Below are 19981 nucleotides of genomic sequence, written 5' to 3' on the forward strand. Positions count from 1 at the left end.
TTCGTTTTATGACTGATCAGACATATTTTGATATATTTGTCTGTCTGACTGAATAACTAAGCTGGGTTTTTTTCTTTCATTGCCTGCATTGGAATAGACTCTCTCTACTGTAATAACCTTCACCTACTGTATCCATGCTGAGCCTCATTATCTTCACCTGTGGTTTTAATCTTAAATATACAATATATATAAAATCTTAAATATACAATATATACCAGTTGACTCAGAAGTACTGTACTGCACTGTAAATAGGCCACCTGAAACTGGCCAAAATCTCTGCAAGGTAAAAATAAAATTCCTGGCTTTTCTCACCTTGCAGAGAGACAGCAGTTCCCTTTCTACTGGCAGACAAGCAGTTACACAACTTGCAATGTTTTGGAAAGGCTGACCATAGCTATACTGTAACTCAGAATGAAGGGACATCAGAACACAGTACAACACCTTTTTCATCATGAGTAAACATCTGTGTAAGGACAAAGATAAGGAGGGATTTGATTTTGATAATAACTAAGTTATTTTATTTTACTTTGAAATAATCTTGACTGCCAATGAACCACTCAAAAATAAATACCAGTCTTCCTACACAGTACATTAGATTGCTTTGGGGGACAAAAATAATTGAGTTAATGGAAGTACCAAGTTTTCTCATAAAAGATCATGCAAAGGCCAAATATGCCCTAAGAAAAAAATTATTTATTATCATTATTTATTAATTACTTCAGTTATGCTAATTACACTGCAGCTGTCGTGTAGATAAGCGCTTGGAAACAACTTCCACTCTTTTTGTGGTTGTATTTTAGTTGATACAGCAATTTTCGGCCATGGGCAATAAGAAAAAAAAAAACAAATCAGTCCTGCATAAACAAGGAACCAAAGAAAAGAGATGTGAAATGCCTTGTTTAAAGCCAAGCATTAGATAGTTAGAGCAGGACTTGAAAAAAAACCACTTGCTTTAATTCTAAGGCAATAAATACAATTTCAGATAGATGTTACCTCCCATCCAGCCAGTTCTCTTCCAATAACTACTTAGCTGCCTGGAAAGAAGGAAGGAGCAGGAACGGTGACTCATTGAAGGTCTGTTGATTCATCTCATGAGAGTTACTAATGCTTAAAAAAAATACAGCAGCAATATCTCCTGGTCTCTTTTGTGGCAGATGATTCACACAAAGGGAACTGTAGTCAGTGCACTGAGTGGAAAAGGGGAGGAGATGTGTGTTCTCCTGTCTGTAGTGGCTTATAATATACTTCATTATATGCTTTTAACTGCAGCACTTTACCATGAAGCTGAATTGCTCCCATACAACAGAAGGCAGCACAACAAGGGGGAAGCAGAGACATCAGAACAGAGCTCTCCCATGCAGCATATAAAGGGTTTTGTGTAACTGATAGCTATTTTTTTTGGATGAAAGGCAAAATAAAAGCAGGTGGTAATGTTCATGAAATCAGATTTTGCCTGAGAATGGTAAAGCATCAGAGAGGTTTTTGGAGAGGAGAGAGTGGCTTATTTTACTATGAAAAATGATTATGAATTTGGCACAGTTCTGAAGCTGCTGAGCAATGTGTTCAAGTGCTTACAAACAGAGACAAGGATATCGACGCCCCTCTCAAATATGTCACATTTGAATGCCATAAAAATCAGCCAAAACTGTAAATTGTGCATCATACTTAAAGTGGTAAGAGCCTGGTGCAGGTTTGAAAACTAAATGCCCAGACTGTCACTTTTTTGTGATGTGCTTTTATGAAAGCACATTCCCTGTGTCCTTTTCTTCTTCTTCTGTGGTGCTTTCCTTATCCTGTAATTTGTTTATTAGCTGTAAATTCTGCTGTGGACTGTGGCTAAGACTTGCAAAGGTGTTTAGGTGCCTGGGTGGTAGCTACTGAAAAATTTTTGCATCACAGCAGGGCCTCATGATGATATGAATTTATTGATTTTTCTGCCTGGCTGTGTAAGTTTTGTTGTTTGTAGTGCCTCTTTTATAAGCAATTTTTCATGGCTATTTATTTCTCTGTGGCTGTCCAGGGTCACCATCAGGGTGAGGACTGGGTTGCACTATGCACTTTACTACCACAATAAAAAAAGCCATCCAAAAATATGACTCAATTTTGTTTTTAGAGTAGTAACTCTGTATATGAAAAGGGAGCGTGTGAGGGGGTGGGGTAGATGGACCCAGCTAACTGTGTCCCAGATAACTCAAACTTTTACCAAAAGTTTGAGTCAAAGATTTTCTTCTCTGGAAAATATACTTGTAATAATTTACAGTTGCCAAAACCCAGGATAGATTTCCCAAGATGGAAGAAGGTATCTTTGGTGTTATTTGCTTTTTATCATGCAGCAGGAAGAAGTATCTACTAAAAATACAAACCAGAAGTATCATGGAGAGGTACAAGAGTGGGAAACAGAACTGATCTTTTGGAGGTAAAAATATCTTAGATTTCATAGTAATTAGAGGTAGAAAACCTGATGCAGTGTGTGAGTGAGGGAGCTGCTTGGTTTAGCCACCTTTTGTGAAGTACTTTGCTGGATTATGCACGAGTCTCAGGAAATGTAAAGCCAACAGGAGACCTGTTCCTGTTTCCTGCTGTAGCAGTGGAAAACATAAAATGATGAATGACAGGATTTATGTATTTATAAAACATTTGTTTCTAAGATTTCATATGAGTAGAGAGCTGTCTGCAGTGGATGAGTTGAGACCAAAAGCTCTTTTTTAAAAACAAAGTCAAGACATTTAGATCAAGAGGGTATAAAAAGTCTAAATTATGCAAGATAGTGTTATGGCAGCCTTGTGATAGTAACTTCATACTCTTTAAAAATAGATTACCATTTTATTAACTTTTTAACAAAATTTTACATTAAGTTTTTCTTTCCTTTTAAAATGTAAGAAATGATATGTGTTCAAAGTTTCTAAACAAAAAGTTGTGAGTAGAAATTCATTTTCCTTAGAACAACTGTAGCAAGGCAAGATAAAAAGGCAGAACCCGAATGGAACAAAATTTAACAATGAATTAATTTCCTTCACTATTTAAACTGATTTTTTTAAACTACTATTTAAACCATAATGAAATACTGCAAAGTGTTAGGAAAATCTGTGGCTGGAACTCTATATGAACATTTAGCATCTACCTATAAACACCTAGGGAGAAAATAATTATATTTACTTGAATCAGTCTGTTGACATAATTTGAATTAACCATCTGCATAAATATTTTAAGCACCATGGATACCACTGTATTATTGTTAAAAACACCTCCACTTTCATTATAGCTAATCTTCTAGTCACAGAAAACCTTTTTCTACTTTAAAACTGAATTGCCTTGGTAAAACCAATAAAGACTAATTTAGACTTTCAATAGGCTAACAGAACAATTGCTAACACTTTATCTAAAAAGTTCAGCTTAAAGAAAAAAAGTAGTTTTTAGAGTACCAAGATTCTCTTTATCCACTTAGAAGAATGATTCTCAAAAATATGTAAATAATTTAGGCCCAGAAGACCCGCTGGATTCAGGCCACATAGTGTGAAGAAACAATGAAGCTTCGTTGGACTCTTTCAGATTTCCTCATTCATGGAATTTCAAGTTATGGCATGATGTTGGTGACTGGGATTAAAGGTAGGAGTGACAGTGACAAAAGACACTCAGGTGTGCGTCCTCCCCCATCCCTCCTTTCTGCTCTCTCTGATGGGCAAAGAGGTTTGTCCCAGGAGGAGAACACCAGGTGGGAATCGCAGGAAGAACTGTCTGGATGCTCTCCTAACTGATGTATCCTGGAGATGGGGGAGCTGAGATGTTTGTGGTTGGATTTGGTTCACATCAGCCTGCATAAGGGTATAAAATAATGAGAGTTTTTTGGAGTCTTTTAACTTCAAATCACAGGTAATCACAAAGAATATGTAAACGAATGGAATTACCATATCTTTAATGACTTACAAGATTTTGGCCTGCAGTCAATCAAGGTAAGACTGCCCATAAAATCAGCAAGTGAAATAGATATCATTGCCTTGTGTAAGGCAGACACAAACAATACGAAACCATATAATGGGTTTACCACAGTCAACACAATGGATATCCTTCTTTGATTTAAAAAAACCCTCTGATTTTTGGAAGAAGAGAATTGTTATAGATTTAGCGTATTTGATTTTTTTCTGAAAAGAGCAGGGATGGAAAACAGATTGCAGAGATTGTTGATGAGATGGGTGAAGTATGGGTCATCAGAAAATTTGAGGGCCTCTAATTTGGTTTGGGTCAAGTCATATTTGGTACAGTAATAAATTCCTTTGCGCAAGAATTCAGCATATGTCTATTTTTTTTTTTTTTTTTGTCCAGTAACACAAGGTTGGAGAGGTCAGAAAATAATACATGACAAACAGTATCCCAGTGTAATCAGCCAAAAATTCCTAGGACAAATGCACAGCACAAGAATTAATGTCATTGTGGAGGGCACTGGTAAACCATTATCAGAATTAATGCCAATAGTTTGGATTACCTGTGTTTAAGAAAGAATTCAAGGTACAGTGAGTAGGCAGAATCTTATTAACCAGAGAATGGAACAAGACAAAATATCTTATGAGAAGAGATTATGCGAGTTTGTTTTGCTTAACACAGCAATTAAAAGCTGAGAGAAGATATGATTGCACCGTAAGCATACAAGGGGAGAGTGAATGCTAGGAAGTGAAGACAATTAGTTCAGCCAAAGAACAATACTGAAACAAGAATGCATGGCTGTGAAGAAAAGATGCAAACCAAACTGCTAGGAATTAGGACTTCTTAAAAAAAATAAATGTGAGTCTGAGACAGTTGCCCAGCTGGCAAAGATTCAATAGAGTTGCATAAATTTAGGGAGCTAGACACAGGTTATGCATTTTGTTTGTCTGTGACTGTGAGGATCTAAACTCAAGGACCCAGAAGGTTTGTTTCTGTCATATGCCTATAGCATCTGGCAATTTTGTGCAGCATAGCAAATATTTACTTTCTGCATAAAAATGATTAGCACACATGAGGAAGGTAACAAAGCCTCTGCAGTGTCAGCATGGAAGTAAACTGGAAATGAGGACGAAGAGCTGAGATGAACTACTGAGTGGTAGTGCCAGCAGTGGTTTGCCATGTGTTGCATGGTTTTAGTGCAAAGCAAAGTCAGGGACAACTATGCTCTTTGAATGTCAACCACCTTGAACTTTGTGTGAGCTGTAACTGATTTATAAGACACTGCACATGAAATTACTTTTAAAGAGGCATTTATGGCAATGAGAAAGGCGTCCAATCACCCTTGAAAGGAGAGGGGTAATGCTGAGGGGATGCACTGTATAGTGAAGGTCATGAATGCCATATTGTCATTGAGGGACACCCAAGTAAAGCAACCTGTTACTATAGTCTGCCAACATCCAAGCCAGTTACAGAAGGTGGCCTTAATTTCCCCACAGCCCTGTGACTAAGATTTTCCACTGGTCAGTTTTAGCCTGTTCCCCAGCTGGATTGTTTATTTGCTGCCTTTGGCTGGCTCCCACGTGCCAGACTGGGCAGCTATCCCCATCTGCTAATTTGGAACAAAGTAGAGGTGGAACTGGTCTTCTCAGATGAGTCATAAATTGGTTTGTTGGAATATCAGGCCTTTCTGTATCACCTGCCTCATCTGAAACAGAATCTTGTCTTTTAAAGAATAGTGCTTGCAGTTCTTCAGACCAGGTTTTCTTTTGGTTGTTTGAAACTTTCCTATTGTCCTGGAATAGAGTGACAGCTTGCAAGTACAGCTTGCAAGTTGTAAAAACATTTGGGTCATAAATTTCCCAGAAGAAATGTAATATATTTCCACTTAATTTAATAACTTCTTGTGGGCCTCTGGGATGAAGAGATTCCTCAGTGTCCTATGCATTCTTTGACATGTGGCTAATGCAACATGCTTTCCTAGGGGGATGTTTTATAGAAAAGTGACCTTCTGCTAGGAAAACAAAATAACAACTCAATTAAAAGAAACAATGAAGGTCACACCAGTTTCCTTACTGAGTTGAAAAACCAAGTGGTGGAAAACATAAGCTGCATTTATTTTAACATAAGGGACTTTGAGCATCATATGGAAAACTCATTGATATGGTAGGATTGCGTTTTAGGATGCCTCTAGAGAAAGACGTGATGGAATTATTAAAATTTGCAAGAAAATATATTAATCAGTCATGTGTTAGAGCATTCAGCCTGGAGGAATGAACACTTTTTGGGCAGAACCAAACAGCCATGGGAATCGTGGTCCCCAGTCTGTCACTGTCACTTGTCTGATTTTGGAGGAGTTACTTATGTCTCAACTAAGTAGTGTAGAAACAGCTGAGCCCCAGCAGCAGCACGGGACCTTCCATGTGCAAATGTCAGCTATGAGAGTGCTCTGAGCATCCCCTGCCCACACCCACAGATGGGTGTACAAAGTGCACCCATCCTGCAGCCATGCCACTGCTCTCATTAGCAAGCCACTCCATATGATCCCTTCCACAGCTGCCCAGTGGTCACTCCTTGGGGAGACTTTTAGGGCACTTTTAGGGGTTATTAGCCAAGTGACATGCTTGAATGCAGTGGTTATGAATGTTCCCAGCTTTTTACAAAAATTAATAAGAAAGATCTTTGCTCTTCCATGTTAATGCCAGGACCAAGCACAAGCTGACCTTTACCTTTAAGCCTCATTTTTTTTTCCAATTGCAAAAGTGACTTGCTGTTTACTTCAGAATAGTAACACTGAGATACAATTCATTAGTGTCTGTGGATTTCTTGGAGGTGCTGGGATGAGAGGAGCTACAGAAGTGAGTAGAATATCTCTTTCATTAGAATTATATGACAGTGTCATTGAGAGAGATTCCTGGAAACAGTGATGATAGGCGCTTCTTCCCAAATTATCACAAATATGCCCTCTTCAAAATTTGCTTTCAGGAACAAATCTTTTCCAAGACTTGGGATATCTCTCAAACAGAAAATTCAAATGTGATTTACTTGACAAGCATCTCAGGTATGAAGTAGCTACATTTTCATAGTCATAACTCTAAAATCTTCAGTCCATATTTCATAAATGTACAAAATATACAGGAAAAAAAAAAGATAATGCATTCTAAAAGAGAATGCTTCCTCTCTTTCTCACTCTAAAAACCAGTTTTAATTATAAGATAATCTGTAAATTTTGACCAGAGATGGAAGCCCTGCCTTACAGAAAAATTATTCAACTACCACTTTTCTAAGTAATCCCAGCCATTGTCAACTGACCAGCCAGCTATGAAAACAACGGGGTTCTGTAGATTTACTGGTGTATGTAAAAATTGAAGCTTCAGGTAATTCTGCATCTCTGTCAACTGTTCCATGAATGATGACAACTACAAGCCCACCAGAGGAGTTGCTTGATAAATGGAATAGCTAAAGTCTTCAGCCACATTCATAGTAGCATTTTATCCCTGTTTTTTTCTTAACACCATTCCTTGTCAGCTGTTTGCAAAAGTTATTTCTGAAATAAAAAAACTATGGTCTTCCCTTCCTTCCTCTCCCCTCCCTCCTCAGAGATGGCAATCTGAGGTTTTGCTGAAGGCATGTGAAGTTACTCTTCAAGATACTGCAAATGTCACCTCTTTTTCATATGAGTCAGGAGAGTTAGAAAATCTGCACAATTATTAGACCCTAAGACAATATAAGACTCAAGAATTATTAGACTCAAAGACAGAATGCAGTAAAATTATTTAATGAGTGTTCCTAGTAACCACTTTTGTGCTCAGAATGAAACATGCAAACTCCTTTCCAAAGACTCGAAGCTAAGAATTTTAATAGACTGAATGATTTGTTTCCCTAATGCATTCACCAAGTGCAGCAAGCTGATTAAAATACTGGATGCTGTAGAACCTTTCTGTTTCTGGTCTACAGAGCTCAGCTTATGCATCATTAACCATGTATTACAGGTACACACAGCTACTTTACACATAAGGGAAAAAGAAAATAGAATTTGTACATGCAGCATGCTGATTTTAACATTTTCCTTTTGGAATGGTAAAAAGTAAAGAAGTTGAGAACAGGCTTTTTAGGGAGTCATCCTTTGCCAGTGAGAACTGTACCTGTGTGAGAAGGCAATGAACAGAAAAAAGCAATCCACTGGGTGAATCAAAACAGCTTTCAGTAAATATGTGGTGATGGTTTTGGTATGTAAAAAGATGGTCTTTTTATGTAAAAAGCCTTTAATACAAAATAGCTGTTCTATTAGAGAATGTGGTAGGTAGCTAAAAAGCAGCTTGCCAAAGGAAAGCTTTGTCAGAGTTTGGAGATAATTCTGTAATTACCTTACTGACATGAATTTATGTTCCTATTTAGGAACAAATTCACATATTAATTTTACAGGGCTTCTATAAAAAAGGAAATAGGCTTAAGAAGCAGCAGAGTTTACTGTAGAGCCATGTAAGGTACTTCTGGAATTCTGAAACGTTATTCTTCATTTAAATGAATTACAGAAAACTGTAAGTGCAGTCTAGTCTGTAAGTGCAGACTAGAACAAAAAAAACCCTCAAAAATACATTAAACAAACATTCATTAATAAATGTGTAATTCAGAAGTGAGGGTGAGTTTCTCTTTATTACTGAACCCACTTTTTCATTTGTGACCTGTAGAACACTTAAGTCACAGGAAGGCCTTTTCCTGAGGCTCTGAAAATTTCAAGCAACAGTTTCCAGAGAAAAAGAGTAGAGTGAATGCAACTATATCAAATGAACTGCTTTGTATTTTTAGCAAACACAGTCTACAGAGTTCTTACAGTAGTTTTTCATCTTTTCTTACTGATGATATTTCAAATTCTTCCATCAAGAATTTATAATCTGAAGTTTAGATTCAGGGACATGAGGCAGGGTTAAATTTATGCATATGCCAGGTCTCAGCAAAGTCAGCAGATCTCAAGCATGGGTTTAATAAGGTTTAAAATTAAAATCCTGTATAATGATACTCTGAGCACACTGCCACTTTCTTGAACTGGTACATCTATTCAGCGAGCCACTGCAGCATGATTATTATTTACCCTGAGCTGAGCTCAAAAGAATATTAGCTGCTGTCAAGTCACCTCTGCACACTGCTAGTGTCACTTTTCAGCTAAGTGACCAACAGCGTGGTTGGTCTGATTGCAGTGGCTGAGAACAGCTTCCATGAAGTAGAAGAGCAAGAAGCTCTGAAGATGTCCACCTCAGCTGACTGTAAGTACTACTTAGATTCAAAGGGAAATTAAAAATCACTGCCACTTTATTATTAAAAGGCTTTGTCCCTTGGTAAAGCAAATAAGACTATTCCCTGTGACTCAATAGGAGCAATTTTGATTCACTGAAGTTGCAGATTAGAGAAATGCGATTAGCAATGTGTAAATTTGTTGTAGAAAGAAAGAAAAAAAAGCCACCCAAATGGAACTTGGCATTTTATTCTTACCTGGAAGGAAAAAATTGAATGCCTTGGTTTCTAAATTTCTACATTCTGATTTGTGTGTTTAGACTTTGGGAAGTGTTGAAAATGGCTCTTTGCTTTCAAATTAGGTGTGTGTATGTTAATCACATTGAATCTGCATAAAAGTACAGATTATTTAGGGTCCACAAGCCAACTGCTTCTCTTTCAGCATTAATGACTCACTGACTTTTGTGCATCAGCATTTAGATCTGGGTCCTTGGCATCCATGAGCAGCTCCTGCAGCGAAAGGAAGCACACATGCTTTTCCCAGTGCCCCAGTGCTGGAGTGCAGGGAGGCTGCAATGTGCTGCTAGAGGCTGTAATAACAACCACACACAGCACAGAGGGCCTCTCCCTGCTCCCGTTTATGGCAGGGTCAGGGGAGAACAGAGGAGACATAAAACATGTTTCCCCTAATTCAACTGCTTCAACTCCACTAAGCAAATTCAGGCACGGCTGAGGATTTCAGCTCCTTCCTTGGAAAGTTTGCCCCTGGGCCATTAAAAATGGTTTGAATAATAAAATTGACTTGCCTCTTGGTGTCATGATACCCTCTTTTTCAGATCAGCGATTTTATTAACAGATAATGCTGATAAAGATTTATTTTTATGAGATATTTTATGGCTTTTAAATATCATATGCAAGTTTTCAGCTCTTTGGCTCCTTGCAATGCTGATTAGGATGGTGCCTCTTTTTTTTCCTTCTTTCCCCTGTTACCAAAGCAACCATGAATAAAATAGAAAAGCACACAGAGCCGAAGACATAAATTTTGAAGAAATAATTCTGACATGCAATTCTGAAAGCCCTTTTCAGGTCAGTGTCATTTTTGTACTTGATGTTACCAGTTTTATTTGTCTTTGTATTTTCCCCTCAATAAACAAATATACTTCAAGCACTCCTTTCACAAAAGGCAACTTGAAAACATGTCAAGCAGCTTGATTTGGAAGCTTTTCCAGGATTTAGACAGCTTGCACATTTTGCTAAAACATTTTTAAAAAGCTACTATTCAACATAACACTTCAACTGCCAAGAGTAGTAATAGGAAGCCTATACTTACATTTCAGCTCCAGTTTGATGAAGTCAGTGTTCCCCAGATTCTCAAGAAACACCCCATCTGAGGCTGATGTTTTGAAGTAGAAGGAGATGTCTGCACTGGTTTCCCCTTGGAAGGTGGAGAAGTGAAGGTAAGATGATGAAGTAACAAAAGAAGCTGCATTCCAGTAATTCCCTGCAGAAGATAGACAGGAAAGACATGTTTCAGTGCTCCCTTGAAGCTGTTGGAAAAGTTGGAGATTTTGAGGTTCATCTATGCTACAGTGTTGTCTGTGCTGAAGAAAGAACCCCAAGCACCTTGATTCTTGCTACCTCTGTTTTGGTTTTCTGGGCATGGTGTGTCAGGTTTCAGAAGATAGAGCATGTTAACGGTAAATTTGTTTTCAAGTTCTTAATTTATCATATCCATTCATACTCAAACGTTGTTATTATATGCCTATTATAGTAAGACTGTCATGGGAGATCAGACAGAGAGGCAAAACACTGATTTGGTGTCTGCCTCACCTCAGGCACATGCTTTGCTTTCATATATTGCTGCATGTGTGACTTACTTGTCTTCAAAATTATTCACACATCTACACCCCCTCCTGAAAGTGTAGCCGTGTTTAGCAGAAGTCAAGTAATTTAAATCACAGGAAATATCCAGTAAATGAAGCTAATCTATACAGATACAATTAACATGTGCACCTAATAGTCCCCTAGTACATTCCCACTGGAGAAATATAATAATTAATAACATCCAAGAACTATTACTGTATTTTAGCTAAAACGACAGTCAAATTCAGGGCAAGGTGACATTACAATGCAAAACAGAAGTCATGAGATATGAAAGGAGGTAAGATTCTCTTATTAAGAAGATCATAAGATTCATAAGAGAAGGCTTTGGGGTGACCTAGTTGCTGCCTTCCAGTACCTGAAGGGAGGCACAAGAAAGATGGAGAAGGACTTCTTACAAGGGCATGCAGTAACAGGGCAAGAGGGAATGGCTTCAAACTGATAGCCAGTAGGTTTAGATTAGATGTTAGAAAGAAATTTTTACTGTGATGGTGGTGAGGCACTGGAACACGTTGCCCAGAGAAGCTGTGGATGCCCAATCCCTGGAAGTGTTCAAGACCAAGCTGAATAGGATTCTGAGCAACTGGTCTAGTGGAAAGTATCCCTATCCACAGTGGGGATGCTGAAACTAGACAATCTTTAAGGTGTCTTCCAAGCCAGGTCATGTTATAATGATTCTATTATGATGATATAGGTGATAGAGTAAGCCAATGAGAGACTGAAACAGCTCATTCTAGTTTCATCAGAATGCTTTTGTATCCAGCTTCAGAAATGCATTAGAATATAACTCATGATGTCATCACAGCTGAATCCTTAGTATTCCAGCTAATAAACACAATACTACTACTTTCCATTCCAGTCCAAAGTCCCAGATATTGGTTTTCCATTGTTTGATTACTGAAGTAGGTGGTAATGCTATTATTTGTCTGGTTAGCAGTGGATGAATATGAATGAGGATGGCTGAAGCTTCAGAAGATCAGCTGTGATGATATATTACACTACTGCCCCACACCCATTTCAGAAGTTTTATTATTTGAGTTGTTATTAATCTCTATTCAATTTTAAATTGAACATCTGAATTAGCAGATGTTTTTAGGTATAAATAAAAGCGTACTATTACTTTCCATAGTATATTCTGTACCCTCCATTATAATTCTGCCTCTCTCAAGGGTTTAGGGTATTTGGAAAGAGAAGCCATTTTCCATTTAGTTCAATGCATCCCAGGAGGAAAGTTGTAATTGAGATTTTGTGTGTGGATATGTGCAAACACACATTTGAGCAGTGAAAATGGGAAGAAATAGGCATTCATGAAACAGGTATGGGTTTGTGAATTAACCAGTTAGGCTAGATCAGCTAGTTTTCAACATGTATTACTATTTACCCTCCTTGCACAAATGAGTAATTTCCAGACTGAATGCTACTAATGATTTCTATAGAAATGTCAATAATCTTTACATCATAAACCTGCATGGGCGAGAAATATCTGCTCATTATTTGCAAGGTTGTTCTCTGAAAACATACCTAGTGCTAAAGCAGCCCAGATGAAAAAGGTCTTGAATTTTATTTTCATTTGTGGTCTCAGGTCTCTTTCTCTCTCACTTTTCAAAGCACTCTCTCAATATTAGTGTTGCTTATGGTCCAGATGTGTGAGTGCTTTGTCAATAATCTGTAAATACAGGGTCCAGATGGACTTTGTATATGCTCTTCCATTTGCAGATGTACCTGGACATCTCTATTTTATTTTCTTGGGACCTACAGATATGCTAGCTGCTGGCAGACCCTCAAAAAAGATTTTACTTTACTGAATAAACTCACATGAAATAAGTGGGACTCAGACAAAAATCCAGGAATATATTAATACAATCTCTGTTCAGGAGCTAATTTAGCTGCCCTGAATAACCTTGTAGAAATGCTCGAATGTCTTTGCTACTTAAATAAGTATTTTAGATCCCTAGCTTTACAATCCTTGAATATTACCAAACTTGTTAGCCAAAAATATGAAGAACACATGACAAGTAAAATTGCTGTGAATGTGAGAGCTATAAAATTCAAGTACTACTGGAGACAAATCTCTCTTTAGTGAGAAAGGTGTCCCAGACACCTCACTTCACCAAAACAGACCAATACAGTGTATTATTATAATTAATATTTCAATAATGTAAATAAGACTAGGACCTGCTATATGAAATAGCTATATATTTTGCAGTATTGTATTTAAATATTTTTAATTATCTTGCAAACTTGAAACCATTAAATGCAATTTGACATAGACTTAATCTGCAATGCTGGGACACTGAGGGTTAAATCCTTACCTGTGAGAGTGCATAACCCAAGTGCTGGTTTGTCTTTACAGGGCAGCAGTTTTCAGTTGTATGTGACCAGTTGGACATTTCAGAGATTTTAGCATTGGTATTGTTTGTGTGTTTATCCAGCAGGGTCCAGCCCTATGGCAAAGATTTCACATCTTTACCACAGCACACTTGCAAGAAGGACTGCTGCTTCTGAGTGCCACTGCAGGGCCAGACAGGCAGGTGGGTTCAGATGGAGCCTTCATCACCTTCTCATTGAAACAAAATGAATCAATTTCTATTTGGAGCTACATCCAGCCTGCTGAAGAGCTCCATCACTAAGGATTTTACATTTAATTCAAAATGCTACCATTTGACTTTGCAGAAAACCTTGTCTGCAGATGTTATTGGTGAGAGGATAAATATAAACAATGCAGACAGAATTGGAGAATCTGCCCCTTGAGAGAGACATTTTCAAAGACTGCATGAGTGATTCCTATGAAGATAAAATCGTTTTTTGGCACTCTAGTATACATTAATCTCAAATCAGTTTAAGGGGAAAAAGTCTTTTTATTAAGAGTACAATAGAAATGTTTTGCCAAACATAAATAATGATTTTTATCATAAAATTATATCTTTTGATAAGAAATGGGCTCCCTAAGGAAATACTGCATAAAAATCCACTTTACACACATTATTACAGTTTCTTGCTAGGAACTTTTATCAGTCGCTATGCCTCAAAATTTCTTTGGTACATTGTCACAATTCTTTCCTCAAGTGGTTTAAACATATTGATACTACAGGCATTTTTCTCCCACTTTAGGCTGACAAGCTGTAGATGGAGAAAACTGGGACTGGAACTTAAACCACAGAGTAGAGGTATGGCAGCAGCAGTATCAGAAAGAAGGTTGGAAAGGGAGTTTATTTAGAAAGAACACTATAAATGATCAGTTTTTAATTTATAAAAATACTGGAGTCTAAGGGTGATTGTTATTGTATTATCTGAAATACGACATTATAATTCTACTTTCTTCTTTGAAACCTCAGCTATAATTTTGTAATGAAGGCCACAGCTCTGTTGTGCAGTTTTATTTAAACTCAGTGTTTAAATTTGATTTAAACCAATTAAACAGGTACAGAGCATGCTGCTGTCATGGAAGCATAAATACAAATCAATCAAGACAGCAGACAAACCTTTTCAGTTGTTTGCAACTCAAGACAAATGTGGAGATCTCCAAAGCATGGCTGTGTTTTTCATAAAATTGCACTGGTGATGGCAGTAAGCCTTAGGCCACAGGGCACGCAGAGGCAGGAAAGGGAATTGCTGACCAGAGTGCCAGAGGAAACTGCTGTGGATATTTGCCTGGATCCAAGCAGGAATCAGAGCCATGGCTGAGACAGAGGTGCTTCAATGCACCAAGTAACACTTTGTGATTCTGTTTCAATTTTTTCCAAGGTTGTTCGCAGCTCTGTCTCTGCTGTGAAAATTAAAACCCAACTCATTAAGCTCCTGCAAAACACTCTTACTGCTTTCTCATTAGTTTTCTTAACCCTGAGTTAAGGCATTTTTTATAATTTGTATGATACAAAAGTGTCTCTTCTACTGCTCCAAAAAGACTCCCTCTCAGACAGGTGGCTGCACTATAATTGCAATGGTATAATTTTTACAAGAACAGCGATAGTCTGTAGCCACAAGAAACCAGCCTTGCTACAAAAGTTAATGAGAAGGGACACCTTAAATCTCTTAAATCTCAGATGAAAAGCTGAACTAAGACTTGAAGATTTTTCCCATGAAGTCCCACCTCAGTGAGAAGGAAGGAGACCTGTAACACTGACAGGGGTGAACACACTTTGTCCTGAGTTATGCAACATGAACAGGCATCTTTTAATGTGTGGCAGCTCTGTAACTTGAAAACATGAAGTCACTGGCCTTATAGTAATCAGCCTTTCAGCTTCTTCCTTGCAATATTTTTGTTCAGAGCTCCCTTGCTGGCTCCCATCAATATCTTCTTTCTTAGCATGATTGAAATTCATGCTTTAACGCCATCAATTTCACTTTTACATTTAAACCCCATTGAAATGGATAATGGCAATACCAGAACTGTAAAAGACATCAGTGCTTTTAGCCCTGCCAGGCAATCGCACTAGAGAACGAATGCTGCAGTGTCAGGCAGCTCTTATGTATTACAATAGACCAAAAACCTCCAGGGCCCTCATCTGCAGCAAAACAGATTTTCTATCAAAACCATTATGTGAATAAAATGTAAGAATAGTCTTCTATTTCAGAGGAGATGGATGTGTGAATGGAAAACTGTTCTGTGGCACAAAGTAATGGATTGAGATTATCCATACAATTATGCTCAACAAATCAAGCTGGTGGGTTTTTTTTTCCTTTCTTCTTTTTCCATTCTGAGATAGGAATTTATGCATGCACACAGAGCAGTTTGGGTATCAGTACAGCAACAATCACACCTTAGACTCAAGTTTTCAGATCCATTTCAGAGTGGAACTGGCTGTAATGAAAACCAAATTTGCTCTTGGACTCTCTATTTGAAAAGTCAAAGAAAATTGGCAGTGTTTCTTGCACTGAGTTCTACTTTATTGTGAAAGATGTAACCATGACCTCAAAGCAGGGCAGGTACTTTTCTGTCATCAGTGCTAATCTTAGGGATCAAGCTGAGATCACAGCTTCAGAGTGATCTGGAGTGGGGGGGGTGTGTCAGGGGAGAGGAGAGCAAGAATGGCAAGTTGTCGGCATTCCCTCCTTTGCTGGGTGGACTACAATGCCAGCGGCTTCTTCCTGACTGAAATATCTGCTTGGTGTCATTTTTCATTGTGCTGACATGCTTTTAAACCTTTGTTTTTCTCTGGTCTGCAACTCCATGCCGCATCTACTATGTTTCAGTCTACTACATCTACTATATTTAGTGCACATATAATTTACTAAATATGGTAATTTTTGCATTTCTTTGATTTTGGTACCCTTAGAATCAGTTTTGACCATCTCCAGTCCTGAATTTATTTGCTTGTTGGTGAGTTGCTTAGAGCCTTGGGGTCCCCTGTATCAGTCAGTGCCCTGTGCCTGTATCCCTTTGCCCAGAATCCCACGCTCCCATTTTTCAGGACTGCGGAATACATTCCAGTTGTGTATTCCTCTGCCCACTGTCATTACCTTATTGATCCTGCACCTGGGCCACAACAACCCCACGCATTGCTGCCAGCTGGGGGAGCACAGCTGGAAAGCTGCTCAGGAGAAAGGGATTGGGGGCTGACTGCCAGATGGATACATGAGACAGCAGTGTGCCTTGGTGACCAAGGGCATCCTGGCCTGTATCAAGAGTAGTGTGGCCAGTAGGACAGGAAAGAGATTGTCCTGCTGTACTCATCACTGGTGAGGTTGCACCTCGAGCACTGTGTCCAGTCCTGTGTCACTAGCTTCAAAAAGGACATGGAGGTGCTGGAGTATATCCAAAGAGGGCCATGGAGGTGGGGAAGGGTCTAGGAAACATGTCTTATGGAGAGCAGCTGCAGGAAGTGGGGTTGTTAAGCCTGGAGAAAAGGATGCTCAAGATGGACTGCCTGAAGGGAGCTGTAGTGGAGTAGGGGTCAGTCTCTGCTGCCATGTCTTAGCTAAAAGAGTGAGAGGAGATGCCATTAAGTTTTGCCAGGGGAGATTAAGATTGGCTCTTACAAAAGGAGTCTGCATGAGGCACCTGGGGGTATGACTTAGGTGATTCAAGCAATGATAGTGGTGCTGGGTTGATAGTTGGATTAGATGGTCTTGAAGACCTCTTCCAACCTTAATGGTTCTGTGGTTATGTTAGTCATTGATATATTATTCTGCAAAAAGTAACTACTTTTTACTATTATCTATATAAAATGGGGTTGTGCCATAAGAAGATAAGCAAAGGTAATACAAATTAGGTATAGTACTCCTGCCATTAGGGAAAAAAACCAACCAAACAAAAAAACCTTTGTTTTATCTAAACAAATTGAGGCAGGGCTCAAAATAGCCCAAGCCTGGCAGGGCTCAAAATAGTCCAAGCCTGGCAAGTCTGTGGCTTTGCATACTCCCTGCCATACCCAAAGACTAACTAGAGACAGCAATAACGTATTTCTTGGGCTGTGGGTTTACAGTTTATCAACATCACAGCAGAATATCACTTGAAAAGAAGCATGTAAATTGCTACTTAATTTAAAATTAAGATGGTAGTGTCCTGATTTACTCAATCCAAACCTGAATCAAGAAAAATAAACCAGAAAGAGCTGCTACACATGATGTTGCCTTAATAGCAGAAAAGTCTTTTGACAACACACAGGAAAAATAATCCCCAAGAGAACAGATGGAGAGTGTATTAGCACTGTATAACAGAAAACTGACTTACCCCCTTTCAGGCTAAATAAAGATATAAGTTAGATTTCAATTTCCAAGCTAAAACTAGCTGTGTATCTTTCAACAAAGTAACAAATGGCTGGAAGTCCAGAACAAAACCTGCAGAGAATATCAATACTTATAGAGATGAGCTCAGAGTTAACAAAACAGAAAACTTAGCACTGCAGTGGTTACTGTCAAAAACAGTTACTGTTAAAGACAATTAAGATTTTAAAAGATAAATTCTAGGTTGCAGAAATTTTTTTTACATTGACCTTTTTATACCTTGACATTTTTTCTTTGCATTCACCATGCAGTCCAAATGCCTGACCACTTTAGAGCTTACCAAAAGTTAAATCATGACTTTAAGAATGTTGTCCTTAAACACTGTCTTAAACACTGACAGGCACAGGGCATCCACCACCTATCCAGAAAGCCAATTTCAGGGCTTGGTCAACTTCCCAGTAAAAAAAATGTCTCCAAGTCAAGCATGAACCTTCCCTGATGGGTGCAGCTTTTAGCCATTCCCATGTGTCCTGGTACAGGGCACCAGGGAGAAGAGCTGAGCACCTCCTTCTTCTCACTCCTGTTTAGTCTCCTGTGAACCAGCACTCCCAGAACCCACTCTGCAGGGCTGCTCTCCAGACACTTCTCTCCCAGGTTTGTGCCTGACATAGCTCCATCGGGCAGAGTCTGGCATTTTGATTTATTAAATTTCATCCCATTAATCAAAGCCTAATGATCCATTCTCTCAGATTCCTCTGCAAGGGTTCTTGTCCCTCAAGAGAGTCAACAGCACCTCCCAGTTTGGTTTAATCAGCAAACTTGCTGATGGTGCATTCAACTACTGCATCCAGATTGTTGATAAATATATAACCCCTTCAATTTCTATGCTGCACCTGAAACTCAAAGTAATTCCTCAAGGCTTCTCTTCTGGAAGTTCATTGCATGCACTTTCTCTGGAAGTGAGATCCTGAAAAGGTTAACTGTCTACTCATTTGGGTGGTGACCTTCCACTGATGCCCTTGCCTCCTCCAGCTGTGGGGAGGTTGTTTGGTCTCCACTTGCAGACCTTTGCCACCTCTCCTTCTGCATGCCTGCCACTGCTGTAACAATTGGTGACCTCATTACAGAACTTACCATCTTTTCACATGGGCCCAAGGTCTAAAGCCCCAAACTCCTTTATGCTTAACCAGATACTGAGGAGAGAGTAAGTGTATTAAAAAATTACAAATTCCCTATCTGGGATCAAGCTGAGTTCTTTGGTCAGCAATGAAGGACATATATTAACATTGCAGTTAAGATGGATAGCAGTTTATTAGCTGTCATTATAAATTATTTGTTTTCATAAAGATTCTCAAGTGACATAACAGTTACAAGACACTGTTCAATGGATATAAACACAGATGCTAAAGTTTGCTTTACTCTGCCAGTCACTATATTTGCTGAGTGAGGGAAAAACGCAATCACATTTATCAGTGAAATGTTGGAGTCAATAAAACAGATTCAGTGATGCAGAAATGTTTCCAGCACCTGCTGTGTTTCCTGCAATCATCTTTGGAAGATCATTTTTCAAAACTCTTGCCTCCTGGTCACAATGCCTAATCACGATACATACCCTGTCACTGCTGGCATCATTACTTTCATCCATCTAAAGAATGAAAGGTCCTGATCTGGCCTGGTTTACAACCTGGAGCTCTGTAATGTGCTGATAGAGCTTTAATGATGCATGTAAACTGGTGTCCTTTCAGGGGAATTTTTTTAAACAATAACTGACCTGTAAACACGAGCTTGATGACCACTGTGCCACAGTCAAGGCAGTATGTAGGAACCCTGCCACGGTGCCAGAATGGCAAACATTAAATACAGGAGCCTGCTGCTGCTGTCCACAAACCTTGTTATTGTGAGAGTCTGATTCTCTGTTGTCCCCTATATATTGGTGGGTATTTAGCTGTGCAAAAAAATTGTGAAAATTTCTATCTCCACCTGGTAATGCTGCATAGTCACTGTATGTGCTCAGCACGTATCTGTGCAAGATGGAAGGCAAAGACACAAGGACAAAAATGTAAAAAAAAAAAATAAAAAATTTTCTTAAGAATTCAGTTCCCCTGTGGTACTAAATCTGTTCCCCATGCTGCAGAAATGCAGAAACTGCAGGAAATGGTAGCTTTCTGCTCTCCAGATCCTTGCCAAGGTGTGTGAACAATGAGGTGCAGCTCTAGAGTTTTGTAGAGTCAGAGCCATTGCATTGGCCAACACCATGTGAATTACATGATCCAATATCCATTTGTTC

General features: G+C 38.7%; 1 protein-coding gene across 1 annotated transcript in view; it reads right to left on the minus strand.

The window, feature by feature from the left end:
- CNTNAP2 (contactin associated protein 2) overlaps positions 1-19981 on the minus strand; it is a gene marked incomplete at both ends in the record, with an annotated part of 998227 nt that overhangs the window by 93397 nt on the left and 884849 nt on the right. The window contains one exon of the mRNA XM_084204413.1: positions 10478-10648. Within this exon, the coding sequence (XP_084060539.1) occupies positions 10478-10648 (171 nt within the window). The remainder of the gene's footprint in view (positions 1-10477; positions 10649-19981) is intronic.

This window comes from Fringilla coelebs (assembly GCF_963513975.1).
Source record: "Fringilla coelebs genome assembly, chromosome: 1".
Taxonomy (NCBI): Eukaryota; Metazoa; Chordata; class Aves; order Passeriformes; family Fringillidae; genus Fringilla; species Fringilla coelebs.